This window comes from Urocampus carinirostris, chromosome 8, assembly GCF_059441175.1.
Source record: "Urocampus carinirostris isolate Australia breed hairy pipefish chromosome 8, RoL_Ucar_1.0, whole genome shotgun sequence".
Taxonomy (NCBI): Eukaryota; Metazoa; Chordata; class Actinopteri; order Syngnathiformes; family Syngnathidae; genus Urocampus; species Urocampus carinirostris.
The window spans coordinates 17052946-17069700 of record NC_142356.1 but is presented as its reverse complement, the minus strand read 5'-3'; the positions used below and the strand labels follow the sequence as shown (position 1 = coordinate 17069700).

Here is a 16755-nt window from a genome sequence, read left to right as displayed (position 1 = left end):
GGATAACTAGAAAGCTTCGCGCTGACACTCGACAAGATTGCAGTGTGTTTGCATAATCTACAATGAATGGCGACATCTATCATTTGTGGCATTTTGGAGGGAGGCCCGTAGACTACTACGAAATTATGCGTAATAACATGTTTATGTCGGCTTCAAAATTGTGCACAGAGTAAAAGGAATCCATCGCAAAAATGCAAGGCATGAGCCAATACAGATTGGTTATGTTTTAGGAAATGTAAATTCTAAGGAATTTTTAGTCGAACCCCCAATTTGGGAGATTATGTTTTATCCACCTTGCATAACTGTCGGGGTATTTTGGTCGGTTTATTTTTAACCAGAAAAGTCCCAGAGGAATTTAAGAAGGCCTGATTAGAATGTTTCAGGATTTTGACAAGATTTGTCTGCCTTTTTCTGTGCAATGTGTCTGTGCTATATTAACCATATGCAATGTACATTATCTTACTATACAATATTACAACGCGCAGCACAGCAGCTGAGCAGTTAGCCATGTTTGGCACAATTCTGAGGTCGTGGGGTTCAAATCCAGATACCAGGCTTCCTGTGCGGGGTTTGCATTTTTTTCCCATGCCTAAGTAGGTTTCATTCAGGCATTCCAGTTCCCTCCCACATTCAAAAAACATGCATAGCAGCTTGTCAGGTAATGTGCTGACTCCAATTTGACTCTAGGTATGGGTGAGCATGTGAATGTTTAGGATAGTTGTCTTGTTGGAAGATGAACCTGCACCCCATTCTCATGTCTCTTACAAATGTTATGCCAAAATAGCCCTGTATTTGGCTCCAACCATCTTCCCATCAACTCTAACCGTCTTACCAGCCCTCACTAAAGAAAAGCAACCTCAAAACATAATGCTGCCACCCCCATGTTTGACAGTGGGGATGGTGTTTTCACTTTGCATTCAGCCTAAAAAGTCGAAAAATACACAACGACCTTTAACTGTATTGTTTTTAGTCCTATTTTTTGTTTTATTTAGTTTAGTGTAGTTTTTTTCGGATGCTCAAATATGTAGTGGCAAAAACATTTTAACTTCCGCACAATACTTGGTAGTTTAATGTCATTCTTATGATTTTCTAGGTGGCTTTGTAAAATTCAAGATAAAAGGCTACATTGTGTAAAGTAAGCGAATTTTAGTTATTGTGTATTCGTCAGACTCCAATGTTACAAATGAACTTGCTATGAAATTAACCTGGTTTTCTATTTTAATACACAATTAATCAGTCACACACACACACATATAGTCGCATTCAAAGATCCACCCATTTCAGTATTTATCCATTGTATGTAATGTAATGCGCATGCGTGACTTTTCAATAAATGCGCTACTGAACCGGAAGTGGTCAGAAAGATCCGGACAGCCAGAGGTGCCACGTTGTACTCGCTGACGGATCATTCTCCTACTGCAGTAGTCCCTCCAAACTTTATTTCCCGCGTTTGCCTGTTTTCTTTGGTCAGCCGTAGGGGCCGAGTCTAATATTTTATTTTTGGACTCGAAATTGGAAAGCACCATTTGAAGCATTTTTTTCTTTTGTTTTAAAGACACAATGTATATTATTTTATGCATCCTACTTCTAAAAATGAAATTCTTGAAAAAAATTAAAGGAAAAGTTGTGATCTGGTCACTTTGATTCTATGCATTAAAAAAAGTTTGCATTCTTCCTTGTGATTTTTAGACTTGTTTTAGGTTGCACTACACAATACAGTGACATCTAGTGGTCGACTTTTACACAGAGTCCCTTTGAGAAATGTAACTTATTTGGAAAGTGGGAAAAGTTACCAGTAGTTCACTTTCAACCACCTGGGGATATTTCTTCTGAATTATTAAACTGGAACAACCAATGTTTTACAGCAGTCTTTAAGTAACAACTGCCACTGCTTCTCTATTTAACTTTTTGTATCGAACAAGGACGGCCAATGCAAAAAGTGTAGTGGACGGAGGCAATGGAAGCATGGCTAATTACGATAATCAAATCAGTTACAGATCAGCAACAATCATAAAGCCAAGCTCTACGCAGACGTGTGGGAAGACAAGTAGCACAGGTGTGCCGCTCAGAAACGTTCTGCGCTGGCATTATGAATATGCTAATAAGGCCAGCGAGGCGGCAGGCGACATGCAGATGCGTCACCCGCGGGGGTCCCAAAAGCAAATGAGGTGTGCATCGCCTGCTGCCGAGCACTTGCCGTCGGGCCTGGAGGAATAACTGCAAAATCTATCAAGCAGTGTCTGCAGGTGGCACCGGAGGCGGAGTTGGGAGGTGGCGGCCCACGCTTGAAGGTAATTCATTAGAATGTGTGAAAGACCGGGTGCCTGTCTTAGTCAATGACAACTACTGAGGAACAAAGCAGGTGATCACTTAACCTCCATTCACTTCACTGAAACCCTGTTTGGAGCTTTGGCCTTAAGCTCATTGGAGATGCTCCGTGGAGGCCTTTGGGCGTGCCTAGGAGCGAGATGCTTGTCATTAAGGTCTACCACAGCTAATTTAGGGTCCACAGTATTTATTTATAGCAGGGATCACCAACGTGGTGTCCCTAAAGAACACCTGGTAAGCCAGGCAGAGTAGTTAAAAAAATAGCTAACCAGTGATGGTCACAAAGATTTAGTAGGGGTTTTCAAACCTATTCACAATCAATAGAATCAATAGAAAATGTTTCATATTGATAGCATTTGTTATGGTTTTCCAAACTAGCATTAGAAATAACGGATTTTTGTTTTTACATTAAATGTTCTGAGAAAATCTCAACACAAATGTGTCAAAGATGTAGTAGGGAATTTGAAAACTACAGTGCCTTGCAAAAATATTGTCCGACCGAAGAGCTTTGACATATTGCCGCATTTCAGGCTTCAAGCTTATAAGAAACGTTTTTTTGAATCAACAAAATGAGAGACACAATCATAAAAAAGATAAATAATTCATTCAACATTTTATACTGTGCTGACAAATGATACATTGAAAAGTGGGCGTTGCAAAAATATTGGCCCCCTTTGAGTTAATACTTTGTACAACCTCCTTTGCTGTGATTACAGCCATAATGCTTTAAGGGTATCTCTTTGTTTTGCACATCTTGAAACAGAAATACTTGCCCATTATTCCTTACAGAACAGCTTTAGTTCCATAGGGTTTGATGGTGATCGTTTGTGCAAAGCGTTTTTCAGAACTTTCCACAAATGCTCCATAGGATTGAGGACTGGACTTTTGCTTGGCCATTCTAACAACTTTATATTGTGAGTGTTTTTTTATGCGTTATGTTTAGGATCGTTGTCTTGTTGGAAGATGAACCTGCACCCCATTCTCATGTCTCTTACAAATGTTCTGCCAGAATAGCAGTGTATTTGGCTCCAACCATCTTCCCATCAACTTTAACCGTCTTACCAGCGTCCACTAAAGCAACCTCAAAACATAATGCTGCCACCCCCATGTTTGACAGTGGGGATGGTGTTTTCACTTTACATTCAGCCCAAAAAAAATTCATCTTGGTCTCAGCTGACCGGAGCACCTTGTTCTACATGTTATTTGTGTCTCCCATGTTGCTTCATGGGCCTTTTTATGGAATTTTGTCAGAAAGGGAATTCTTCTTGCCGCTCTTCCATAAAGGGGAGATTCATGTAAAGTACGACTAACAGTTGTCTTATGCACAGATTGCCTTACATCACCTGTGTATGCCTGCAGGACATCCAATATGAACGTCGGCCTCTTGGTTGGTTCTCTGATTAGTTTTCCCCTATTTAAACTAAAAGTTTATAGAAACGGCCAGGTCTTGGTAGGTTTGTGGTTGTTTTATGCTCTCTCCATTTTGATATTCTTGCTTGCGCAGTGCTCTGGGATATGTGTAAATGTGGCTAACTCTTCCTGTACCACATTTCTACCTTTGAACTCTTCTATAACTTGATCCCAGACGTTGCCTGGTGAGTTCTTTAGTATTCATAATGCTGTCTGTTCTCCAGTGTCTGCTTTGGCAGACCTCTGAGCCCAGCTCATTCAGAAGTCATCCAGAAACCTCTGGATGCAGTTGGCTGAACTGAGAGAGCAGGAGGCCTATTTTCTTTGCAACGCTTGCTTTGGTGTAATTATAACATAAAATGTTGAAATAATTCACACTTCACGATTGTTTCTAGCATCTTGATTCTTAGAAAATATGTTTTTTAGCTTTAAGTCTGAATCCCAAATTGTGGCAAAATGACAACATGTTCTTGAGGGGGCCAATACTTTTGCTGGGCACTGTATTAACAATGGAGAACATTTGTATATATTGTTTTATAGTGATTATATGTTTTTCTAACTGACATAAAAATAATTACCATCATATGTGTTTTAAATGAACCATTTTTAATAACAATAATTTGCCTATCACTATATTTTCTGGTATATAAAGATGTACCATTTATAAGGCGCAGTTAGAGTTCCTGTCACAATCCTACACTCCGAGTTCTGTTTCTCAATATGTTCTCTCTCTCCCGCTCGACCTTAACCTCACTTCCGGGTGCTAATTTCCTCTTCACAGCTGATGGCACTTGTCTTGATCGTCTCTTCCCTTTATTAGTATGAAGCCCTTTTAGTTCTTTGTTAGTTTGTTGTCTTCCATGCCACATCCCAAGCACTCTTATCTCAGCCTTTAGTTGTTCCAGTAAAAGTTCCAGTTAAAACATGTTCTTTGTTCCTTTATCTCTTTGTTTCATTATCCTCACTGTAAAATGTGGAACTGGAGTCGTCCAATTTCGTTGTTACAATATATCCCATGTTGTAACAATGACAATAAAGGCATATTCTATTCTATTCTAAACTGAACCATCGCCTGCCCTTCCGGATCACAAACTCTGTCGCCTTTGCTGTTTGAGCTCACTGGAACACCAACCCCTCGCCTGCTCCTTGGATCACGATTGTTCCATAGCTACATTATGTCACAAAAGCTAGTACACCCTTCCGCATGCCCCAAAGATGTTCTATTTGATTTAATTTACCCTTAGCCCCTTAGAAGTGTATTTGGGGTCATTGTCAGGCTGGAACATTGCCCTGCGAACCAGTTTCTGCGGGGAGGAGATCGTTCTCTTGTACAGTTTTTCACAGTACATGCTTGAGTTTGTGTTTCCCTTAATGAAATGCAATTTCCCCAATTCCAGTTCCACTTATGCAGTTCCAAACCATGACATTCCCAATTACATGCTTGACTTTAGGCACGACACAAACATGTTTGTACTCGTCACCTAGTTGCTGCCACACCATCTGAGCCAAACAAATTAATCTTTGTCTCATCAGTAAGGCATGTCAGTCTCATTATAACAAGCGGACTTAAACATTTTGTTATTTTAACCACTAGAACTATTTATGAACTTATGGTTGCTTTTCAACTTTTGAAAGGATTCTTAAGCAGTGTTGCCTTCCTAGTGCAAGTTCCATTTATTTTCTGCTCGTCATATCAGAGTGGAACTGACTTGTTGGTGTGTTTTCTGCTCCATTTTATTTAGAGGTAATGTCATTTTAGATTGGTCAAAGCAGCCATGACTGCGATGCATGTTTCAATTTATAATGCAATTTCATTGTCTGTTCAATGAGATTTTACTTATATTGCTTGTATAATTCTCCTCCTTTTAAATACAAAAGCAAAAGGAACATTTTTGGGTTCGTGTATTGTTTGTGTATTGACATTTTTTTGCAAAATCTGTCACAAAATCTCACTGAATAAGTCAGTTCTTACAGTTCATGGTTCCCTGGTGAGCATTTGGATGTCCCTAAATCTCATTTTGAGTAGAAAAGTTTCATAGAGGTATGTTAGACTGATATGTCTCGAAAAATAATACATTTAAATACAATGGTAATGCAAAGTTTGGCGGGGGATGTAGCGGAAGTCAGAGTTTTCATCAATTCTTGTATTTTCCTTTCCTGAAATAAAATAATCTATAAGCTATTAAATGTTAAGCTGTGTTATTCGGTTACATTTATTATTTTAATATGTTATCGAGCTACCCGATTGTGCCTTGAGACCTTGCCGAGAGTGCTTCAGGATATTGGCCAAATTAATCCTTGCAAAGAAGAATACCGTTCTTCAGTATCAGTGCTTTCTTCCATTAATCAGCTAGGTAAATAACATTTATCCATATCAGTAGGTGGCAGCAGATTAGTATTTTAATTTTAGATACCAATTATCTGTTAATGGGGTAACACAGTATAATAAGCATGTTTAGTTTTATGAAGCACTGCACAAAATTAGAAAAATAAAACAAATGAAATACAATCGTGCACATCATTTGGCTGATTTGAAGTATATATTTTGATTTTACTTAAAGTAAATGTTAAATGTAGTATGAACAGGCAGATGGTTTTCTCTCATTTTAAGTTGTAATTTTTGTCATTTCTTTTGAAAAAAAGTAGATATTAAAACTTGAAAAATTGTTAAAAATAATTGTAAAATCGCAAATTATTCACCAAATAAGCTTTTTTTACCTCACTGTGACTACAAAAATGTCATACTGTCAATTTAGGCAATAAGATAAATTAAATATTTTCTTTACTAAGTATGTCTTAGCAAGGCCCAACTGAGTTCAAAGATGCCTTTTGCTTTGTTTCCCTACTGTGCCTGTTAGCTTTTTTTTTTTTTTTTTTTTAGCAAAATTGTTCGGGGTGGAACACATTAGGTAGGAGTGGGGAGAGCCAGAGAGTGACGTCATGCTACTCACTGCTGGTCTGTTTTGTTTTCATATGTTTGTGTAGCAATTAAATTGTGAAAAAGAGTTTATTTGACTGGGTTTACAATGGGGTGAATAAGTATTTAGTCAACCACCAATTGTGCCAGTCTCCCTCCTACTTGAAATAATTAGTCATTTTCAACATCGGTAAACCTCAACCAAGAGACTGAATGTAGAAATACACAAAAAAATCCCATAGCTTGATTTTTAAAGAATTGATTCCAAATTAAAGTGGAAAATAAGTATTTGGTCTCCTCCAAACAAGCAAGATTTCTGGCTGTCAAAGAGGTCTAACTTCTTCTAACGAGGCTCCACTCGTTACCTGTATTAATGGCACCGGTTTGAACTCATTAAGCCCTGCGTGACTTTTGGCGCCAACCGCCTGTGACGCCCCTGGCGAATGGCATTTCGGTTCTGGCTTCAAGTGTGCACCAGCAGGCACTTTTTGGAGGAATAGGGCGCAGTGCCAATGGCGCAGAGTATCAAACATGTTAGATCATTTTGGCGCTCAGTCACCAAATTCTTCAAGTGTGCAGGGTAACAGTAAAAACCGTGACTTGACGTATACGCTCTAAATACGACACACTGCAGGGATGTTTTTGACTAGAGTTTACTTTTATCTTCAAGGAAGCAAATTATCCGTTGCAGAGATGGGAACTCTGACTCTTTTTAGAAAAACAGCTTTTTGGGCTAGATTCACTAAAACGAGCATTTTGTTTTGGCTCCCAAAAGTCTCCCTCATGTTGTTTATTACACATATTACAATTCATTATGTACTGTCATGAATGCCCATTAGTAAATACAGACGCTGCCCTACTTATGAACGAGATTCCAGATGATCGTAAGTTAAATTTGTTTGTAGTTGCTTCAGTGCTACATTTTGTATGTTTAAGGTTTGTATAAGTTTGTTTAAGGCTTGTATAAGTAGCCTGTATTGTTTTGTACTAATAATAAACATTCCATAAAATAATATGCTCTAGAAAGATAAATAAAGTTAAGTTTAACTTACTTTTGGAAGATAGGCTTCAAGAGTTAGGCGACTTCCTCCTCCATGGTAAAAAGTGCCCGAAAAAAAGTGATCCAACCATTTTCTCAAATGCATCACGCTTCTATATTCCACTTTCATTTCAAATGAAACAGCTCGCCTCTTCTTTACACTTTACACTAACCATATTGAATGAGTGCATGAGATATTAAACAATAATAATGCAAAATTTAGCGTGCTGGACATACAGTATAGAATGTTTACAAACAAACTAGGAAGATAAAGCGGTGGAAAGAAGCACTACAGTAATGTCCTGTACTCTGAAAAAGGTGCACACAATACAAAATCTAACTTACAGCCATGTCCGGATATCTTTCAACATCCCGAAATGTTTTTGGTAAGTTGAATGGTCGTAAGTAGGGGAGCTATTGTACTGCATTTCTTAATCGCTATCCAACCATATAGTAGTCGCTATTTTGAGTGGTGTTATGATCCCAAAATACCTGACGTAAACAACTTGGTGGAGAGAGGAAAACCGTGCCGCTGATAATAGCGTTAGGTAAACGGTTGCGTCGCCGTTGGTATTCTGCAGCCAAAGGTAACAATGCCAAATTCCTCACGCGGGTGGCGCCAGGTGTGCGCAGGGGTTTATCAGTATAAAATACACCTCTCCACAACACTCCAAACTCCACTATAGCCAAGACCAAAGAGCTATCGAAGGACACAAGAGACAAAATTGTAGACCTGCACCTGGCTGGGAAGACAATTTGCAATTGGTAAAACGCTTGGTGTAAAAAAATCAACTGTGGGAGCAAGTAATAGAAAATGATTAATCTCCCTCAATCTGGAGCTCTATGCAAGATCCCACCCTGTAGTGTCAAAATTATAAGAAGTGTGAGCAAAAATCCCAGAACCACAGGGGGGCCCTTGTGAATAACCTACAGAGAGCTAGGGCCACAGTAACAAAGGCTTCTATCAGTAACACAATGGCCAACCAGGGACTCAAATCCTGCAGTGCCAGACGTTTCCCCCCGCTGAAAGCAGTACATGTCCATGCCCGTCTGCAGCTCTCAAGACATCCAGAATAGGACTTGGAGAATGTATTGGGTGAGATGAAACAAAAATAAAATGTTTGGGTAGAAACACATGTTCTCGTGTTTTGAGGCAAAAGAATACTGACTTGCATCTGGAGCACAGCATAACCACCATGCCTGAAGCATGGGGGTGGAAACATCATGCTTTGGAGCTGTTTTTCTGCAAAGGGACCGGGACAACTGATCCGTGTAAAGGAAATAATGACTGGGGCCATGTTTTTTGAGATTTAGAGTGAAAATCTCCTTCCATCAGGGCATTGAAGCATGACAATGATCCCAAACACACAACCAGGGCAACAAAGGAGTGGCTTTGAAAGAAGCATTTTTAGGTCCTGGATTAGCCCTACCTGGTCAAATCTCATTCCCATAAAAAATTTGTAGGGAGTTAAAAGTTTACGTTTCCAACAACAGCCCCAAAACATCACTGCTCTTGAGATCTGCAAGGAAGAATGGGCCTAAATACCAGCAACAGTGTGTGTAAAGCTTCTGATGAGCAACAAAAAAACGTTTGGCCTCCGTTATCGCCTACAAAGGGTACATAACAAAGTATTGAGATGAACTCTTTGTAATGACCGGATACTTATTTTCCACCATGATTTGCAAGTAAATTACTTTAACTGAACCCCTAATGCCCGCAATAAGCAGGTAGTTGTTTAACAAGATTTAGTAATGAAAAAGTTCGCCTTGGCTCCAAAAAAAAGGTTTAAAAAAACATAAATTTAGGGGGTTAATAACTTTTGTTGTCTACAATAACAACATTGTATATTATTGCTTCTAAAAATGTGAAAGCTACATGGGTTTGCAAATACGCCATTTTTTTTTTTTACTTGATCAAGGAAAAAAAAAATCAAAGATGTTTCATACACTGCAGTCTCAATAAGAACAACAAGCAATTTTCAAAGAGCTTTGATAAAGCCCTTACTCTGCTTATAGCCTCCCTTACCCTCTTCATGAATACATATTACATTGAAAGAGCCCGAGCATCGGAACAAGGCCTGTTTATATTCCCAATGCTATTTACTCTGGATTTGGAGATCATATTAATAATTCAAACGTGTGTGCGCATGTGTGTGTGGTCTGAGATCGCTGGCCATCGCTCATATTTTCAACAAACCACAAGCGCTATACCACGTGAGAGACGCCTCCTGTCTTGTTTAATCCACCAGTGAGTGCAAATCCCCTTCAAATTAAGGATTATTTCACCATGTGTACAGAGCCCACATGTCTAAAAGTTGTTGACTTGGTATCTTGAAATTCTAATACTAGGTCGGGACGAGCAGTGCACAAAATTGGCTGTATAACTAATGAGGGATTTATTGTAAAAAAAAAAACAGCACTGCAATTTAGTTCTCAGGTTAGGTAACTAGTAATATAATATAGAAACAAACCTGTGTTACGCATAACTAGGGATGAGCGAATACCAGATGTCAGTGCCTCAACTAACCTTTTTTTTATGCTATATTTTTCAATGAGAGCCGATAACAGTACCGGCTGTGTTTTAGTGACCATAAAACCATCAGAAACTGTTGTAATGTGGAAATGTGTTACTGCATTGAGTAGGAGTTCTTCGTTTACAACGTTTTTATTATTTCAGTCATTTATTACTCCTTTACTTATGTAATCATATTTGATAAAGATCATGATTATTAATCTATTTGAGTGAGATAATAATAAACTGAAAATAAAGGTGGGGTTCGTAGTTTGAGGTGTCCTTACAAGTTTGAAATTAAATATTTTCTCTATTAAGTATGTGTTAACAAAACTTCACTGAGTTCAAAGAGCCATTATATCTTCTTTTTCACCACACTATCTGCTGTTAGGGCCACAAAGCGCATTACGCTCGAGCGAAGGAGGCGGGGGGTAGGTGATATCACGCACGTGGGCGTAGTTTACTTTAATTATAGGATGAGAATAGTGAAGGTAAGAAAAGGACCGTTTATAATACAGTCCAAATGCTAACCCAATCCCATCAAAAAGATGAAAAGGAGTTGATTCATGCGCATCTAAGAATTTCACACAAAAGGACCTGTAATGATAATTGCAGTCAGAAGGTGGCGTCAGTAAGTATAATATTTTTAGGTTACATACCCCACCTTTTGAGTAATACAAATTTTCTATTAAATAAATGCAATATTAGGGAAAAATATTTTGGGAATGAAAGCTATAACTTTCAAAATGATCTTTTTGGCAAAATGAAAGGAATTTCATAAACAAATGGCATTGGTATGCGGTATGGTTATCAAATATCAATTTGGGATAAAGGTATTGGTCTGAAAAAATGTCTTGCTCCCAGCAAACAGAAAATAAACATGCAGAGCATCATCATCACAGCCCAGAAAATAGATGACACACCTCTGCCCACTCAGAAGGACATTGCCGGCTAGCGATACCGTATCAGAGCCAACATAATGATGAATGCTGTAGTGCTTCTTTCTGCCGTGTGGCGCTGTGGGAGGTCAACCAGCATCTACCCCAAAGAAGAAATCCGGCTTCTACTTCCTGGTTACTGTGTAAACACACTGCACTGTATCTCTAGCACGCTTAGAACTTCGACGTTTTTATTGTTTAATATCTTGTGCATTCATTCGATGTGGTTGGTGTAAAGCTTAAAGAAGAGGCGAGCCGTTTCTTTTGAAATGAAAGTGGAAAAAGAAAGCTTGATGCGGTTGAGAAAATGGTTGGATTGCTTTTTTTTCGTCCACTTTTTACCACGGAGGAGGAAGTTGCCTAAATCTTCCAAAAGAAAGTTAAACTTAACTGTATTCATCTTTATATTCAAGTCAAGTAACGTTTATTATTATTATTTGTGACGCCCTTAATCACTAGGAGTCTCAAAGGGCTTCACAGACCACAGAATGTCAACGCCTAATGTGTGGCTTTGTTTTTCAGTACAATGCTTTATCATTCAGCCTGATTTGTAACGTTATAGAGCCTATTATTTTATCAAAGGTTTTTTTTTCAGTTTCAAAACAATACAGGCTACTTATACAAGCCTTAAACATACTTGTATAACCCTTAAACATACATTCCATACAAAATATAGCACTGAAGAAACTTACGAAAAAATTCAACTTACGAACAATCGTCCGGAACCTCTCGTTCGTAAGTAGGGCAGCGTCTGTACAGCATTGTTATAAACAAGACTTGAAACACTTGCGTAGTTGGGTATGGATAGTATGACACATGTAAATGAAAATAGATTAGTAATAAATTAATAGGGTGGTTTAAGATCAGGTAATTGTGTGATTGTAATCCTGTGCAGTCCTTTGAGACATTTTTGTGATTAAGGGCTATATAAATAAATTTGACTTGACTTGATAGCTTTAATTGAGTTTAATACATAGTGAATTGTTTTTTCAATGTAAGGAACACAGGTCAATTAGCCAACAAATCCTAGAGGAAAATGTGTTACCTGCATCTGTAAAAACAAAGACAAGTAAAAAACCTCAAGCTGTTCCCGTAAAATTAGCATAACGTCTTGGTGGGAGGTGTGTAAAGATGCCACCGGGTTCTACCTTTCAAAGTATAGCCTAACCCGCTTTCCGGTGCTGTCACCATCGAAAAAGAGAAGGAGGGAAAAAAAGCATGTCACCTTGCCACCGATAATGGGGGCCTGTCACGCCCGTCTCTCGTGCGCAACATGCTAATTACGCGCTCTGCCTGGGTAAACAAAAACGGTGGTGCAGCGCAGCAGGGTGACCGCTCCGCTCACATAGCTGTCACACGTCGTCCGCAAATGGGATGGACTCAACGCACGCTGATAAAGTTCAACAAGTGTGCAAATGCAAAAGTGCTCACATGGATGGATTTAACTGTGCATGCAGGGATTAGAGCGGAAGACGAAAAGGCAACGTGCATATTCCACAGATTCTGGTTTTAACTAGGAAGAGGAAATGGTGTTAAGTTGGCGGGATAATGTTTTAATTGGCTATTACTTTTATTCCGGCACCGTGTATTATTAAGTTTGATTGAAATTATGTGAAAAAGATTTGATTCAGGTTGATAGTTGACTGCTAACAATATTTTCCTTTACGCAGAGATTAAAGTGATTTTCCACTGATTCAATAAGTGCAATACATTGCAGTTTTTACAGTTAGAACCCTTTTGACATGCTATGACTCCGAACGTATTTATGGTTACCCAGCAAAGGGCCAATCAAAATATTTCGTAAGCAAAAACAGAAGGAATTATGATTTAACAACAGTGACACAACGTCTCTGCCTGGGCGGCCGACAACTTTTTCAAAAAATATATATTTTTTAGTTTTTAGTTTTGTAATTTTTTTCAAATCTAACGTTTGCTTTATTCCAATTTCGAAATCTTCGTTCGGTTTGGAAATTTCGGAATTTCGGTTTGTTGGGCAATTCGCATACTCGGCAGCCGATCAAAAGACTGCATCGAATAACTTCGTACTTCCGGACTTTCCTGAGCGTTATAAGGTCGTGCATTTGCATATCATTTTCCAAAGTAGACGCACAAAAAACACAAGAAAAATGGAGAAGTGGTTAGGAATCAAGCCAAAACCTCAGCCTCAGAAGAAATATTCAAAAGAAGCTAAGAAAATTTATGACGCTACAAAACGTAAACGTACATTAAAAGCATCGTGGAAGAGGAGTTCACGTAGCTTGTAGCTGATGACGCAATGCAAACATTGCATGAATGAAGATGTGTAAATACTGATGGAAGATGGAAAACAGCGATGTCATATACATGCAATGAACGTTATTAGTAGATTTATAATAAACTTTATTTTAAAGTGTTGTTCTGTTGTATGTTCTGATTATCAATCCTTAATACTTTGCAAAAAAATTTTTGCGATTAGTCGTCTTTTTGTGTTTCAAGTTGTGAAAGATGGGGCAGGCAACTTTATGGCTGGGCAGGCAACTTTTCAGAGTTGTCTGCCCTGGTGTCCGGTAACTTTTTGTCATGAGTTTCAGACACCGCTTAACAACTGTAATAGTTCATTGGAGACAAATCAAAGAGGCATCCTAACACAAGTCTCCCAGTGCAGTGTTTCTCAACACAAACACTTGAGAATAAATATAACCGAAATTGTTTGGATCACTTTACATTTTTGGGAGCAAAACAACCGAATTTGGTGAGTTAATTCAAGCAAACTGAGCAATTCTTCTTTAGGTTGAAAATGATGTACAAACATTTCTCAATTTTAGAGGGTTAAAACAAGTTAACATGTCAAAAGTTAATGGTGAGATATTAAACAATAAAAATAGTTTTAAACAAACCTCTAAGAATCCAATCTAGCAAATACCTTTGCCCATCATAAGCCCAGTTTATAACATAATCTAACCTCAGCTAGATAAGACAATGAGAAAAAAAGGAAAATGCATACCTGTCAACCTGTACGTTTATTATGCATTTTGACACGTGTATGACATACAAAAAAATCTGTATGGAAAAACGCAAATTTGTCAATTATGGGTACCATCCGGTAAACACCGACTATCGCCGAAACGGCAAATCAATCAAGTCAAACGAGTTCGCCGTGGTAGCCTCTATCTCGGTATCGTTTTTTTCGTTGCAAACGAAGCGAGCAGTTTGATGCTACTGTGCGCATGTGTCTGCCGCCTGGGGATTTCCCATCATGCATCATTCCGATCACACGTGAACAAAGCAAAAGCAGAGCAGTAGGCCTACATTACAACATAGTTTTGAATTTTCTTTGGATACAATCATCACGTTGCAATGGCCGAACCTGAATTGAAACGCAGTAAGTCATTCTGATCTGAAAACAATAGGCGGGGTTGAAATACATGTGGTCTTAAAAAAACATCGGATTTCATGTGGTAGTTGTGTAGTGAAAGGGATTCCGTCTCTTTTTAGAGAACCGGCTTTTTCGGCTCAACTCATTAAAGAGAGCCGGCTCTCAAATGGCTCACTTGCTTTGATGCATTATATTACGAATTATTATGTTGTATAAAGAAGTTAAGGAAAAAAGGAAGTATAAAAGGAGAAAATGAAAAAAGAGTTTTCTGGTTATCCCTTTAATCAGTATATTACCAATAATAATTTAATGCAGAAAATGAATTCATAATTTGGATAAGAAAATGTATTATTCTACTTAATTATATTTGCATGCATTTATCCTTCAACAGTGAACGTCCAAGCTACTTAGTTTTTGAACTTTTTTTATAATAAACCTCATTCATGTCGAGCAACTCAGTATCTCCCAACAAAATGTTAATTAACAATATATATGATATAATGAAACACATGTACAATATAACACTTTAAACTACATAAACACGTTTGAAAAAAAAATATGGTGTAAGATTATTTTGTATTTTGTAAGGGAAAATACGACAGCTTGTAAGGGCATGGAGCCGTGGAGGTTGACAGGTATGAAAATGTGCTTTTGAAAATGGAGTAAATTGTTTTATCTTATGTAGGACATCTTTAAGTATTTGTTAATTAATAAAACCCATTTTATGCACATTTTTAAAAAATGTATCCTTTCAATAACCCTTACCTACTTGTTAATTATATTTCGTGAATCGACCTTGTACTCAATGGACCCACCGGTATTTTCTTTATAATGCCAAACACAAACACTACGAAATTCAAGCAACAGCTCAATCTGCAAGGATGTTTAACGGTTTGGTAGAGGACTAAGCCGAGCGACATAGGTAAAGAACACAGGTGGGGGAGCTGGTAAAAGAAACAACAAAGCTCACCAGTGGCATGAGGTAGCTCCTCTATAGGACAGTTGCTCAGTTCCTTCAGGTCAAGAACGCAGTATCCCGCTTCTCCAGCCCCGTCCATCTGTCCGGCTCCCCCTTCTGGTCCTCCACCTCTTCCCCAACCTCCTCTGCGGAACACGGCTGTCCACTCCAGTTTTCCTCCCCAAACACCTGCGACTAACTACGCAGTTTGGCAGGGAAGCTGCTGTCATGCAGCGATTGCGATCTGTGACCGCGCTCCGGCAGCATCAGAGTTTCGGAAGAGAGGGACCAGCAAGGAATCCGAGAAAGTGGAGGGAGGGGGTGGATGGAGGGTTGTTGAGGTAGAGTGATGAGTGAGTGAGACTAGGAAGGAAAGAAAAAGCAGGATAGAATTGATGTTACTTGCGATACGCCACTCCATCAATTAATCTCAGCCTGACCGTGTGCACCTACTCTAGACACAGCGCAATTCACCCCCCAAAAAAAAATCTCTCACACATACAGACACACACAAACATCTCTCCTACGTTTTTTCCTCTCTCTCTTTACTCAATGCAGACATGCTTTTTGATTTTTCTCTTCCATCTGCCTCACTCTTAATCCCACTTCCCGCATTGTCTATAGTTTTAGAATGTGTTTATTGTTCTCTCAGGTGGGGGCACATGAGGCTCAATACTGAACATCTACCTACAATGAGTAAATCTTGTATATTAATGGACCATAAGGAAATGTATTTCGTAAGTTTGCTGCAATCAAAAATAGATAATGTTGCAGGACGGTTTTGAGAACGTTGTTGTTATCGCCTGCCATGTGAGAGGCCTGGGTTCAATTCTAGGCCAATGCATCTAATGCCAGAGGACTGCAAGTATCCTTGTACCAATCTGATCATGTTTTCCTAGCAGCTGGGTGGTTAGCCTGCAGCCCTACGGTGCGGAGGTCCAGGGTTCAAGTCGAGGTACTGCAGCCTCCCTTTGTAGAGTTTGCATGTACGCCTCGTTCCTGCGTGAGTTTCCTCCAGGCACTCCGGTTTACTCCCACATTCTAAAAACATGCATGTCAAGTCAATTGGCCGGGCTAACTTGTCCCTAAGTGTGAATAACTAACTGGCAATCAGTTCAGAGTGTCCCCTGCCCACTGCACGAAGAGAGCAGGGACAGGCTCCAGCACCCCCGCGGCTCTAGTGAATATAAGCGGCACAGAAAAGGGATGGATGGATGTTTTGAGAATGTTGCAGTGTTGCATTTAATAAATGGCACAGTTGTTAAAAAACAATAAAACTTAAAAAAATTGTACACATT

General features: G+C 38.9%; 1 protein-coding gene across 2 annotated transcripts in view; it reads right to left on the bottom strand.

Annotated features, from left to right (window-relative positions):
• The window catches only part of inpp4b (inositol polyphosphate-4-phosphatase type II B), a 324645-nt gene that overhangs the window by 260905 nt on the left and 46985 nt on the right, over window positions 1-16755 (bottom strand). For both annotated transcript variants that reach the window (XM_088341789.1, XM_088341788.1), the window contains exon 3: window positions 15470-15820. In XM_088341789.1, coding sequence (XP_088197915.1) covers window positions 15470-15557 — 88 coding nt within the window. In that variant the 5' untranslated portion in view covers window positions 15558-15820. The remainder of the gene's footprint in view (window positions 1-15469; window positions 15821-16755) is intronic.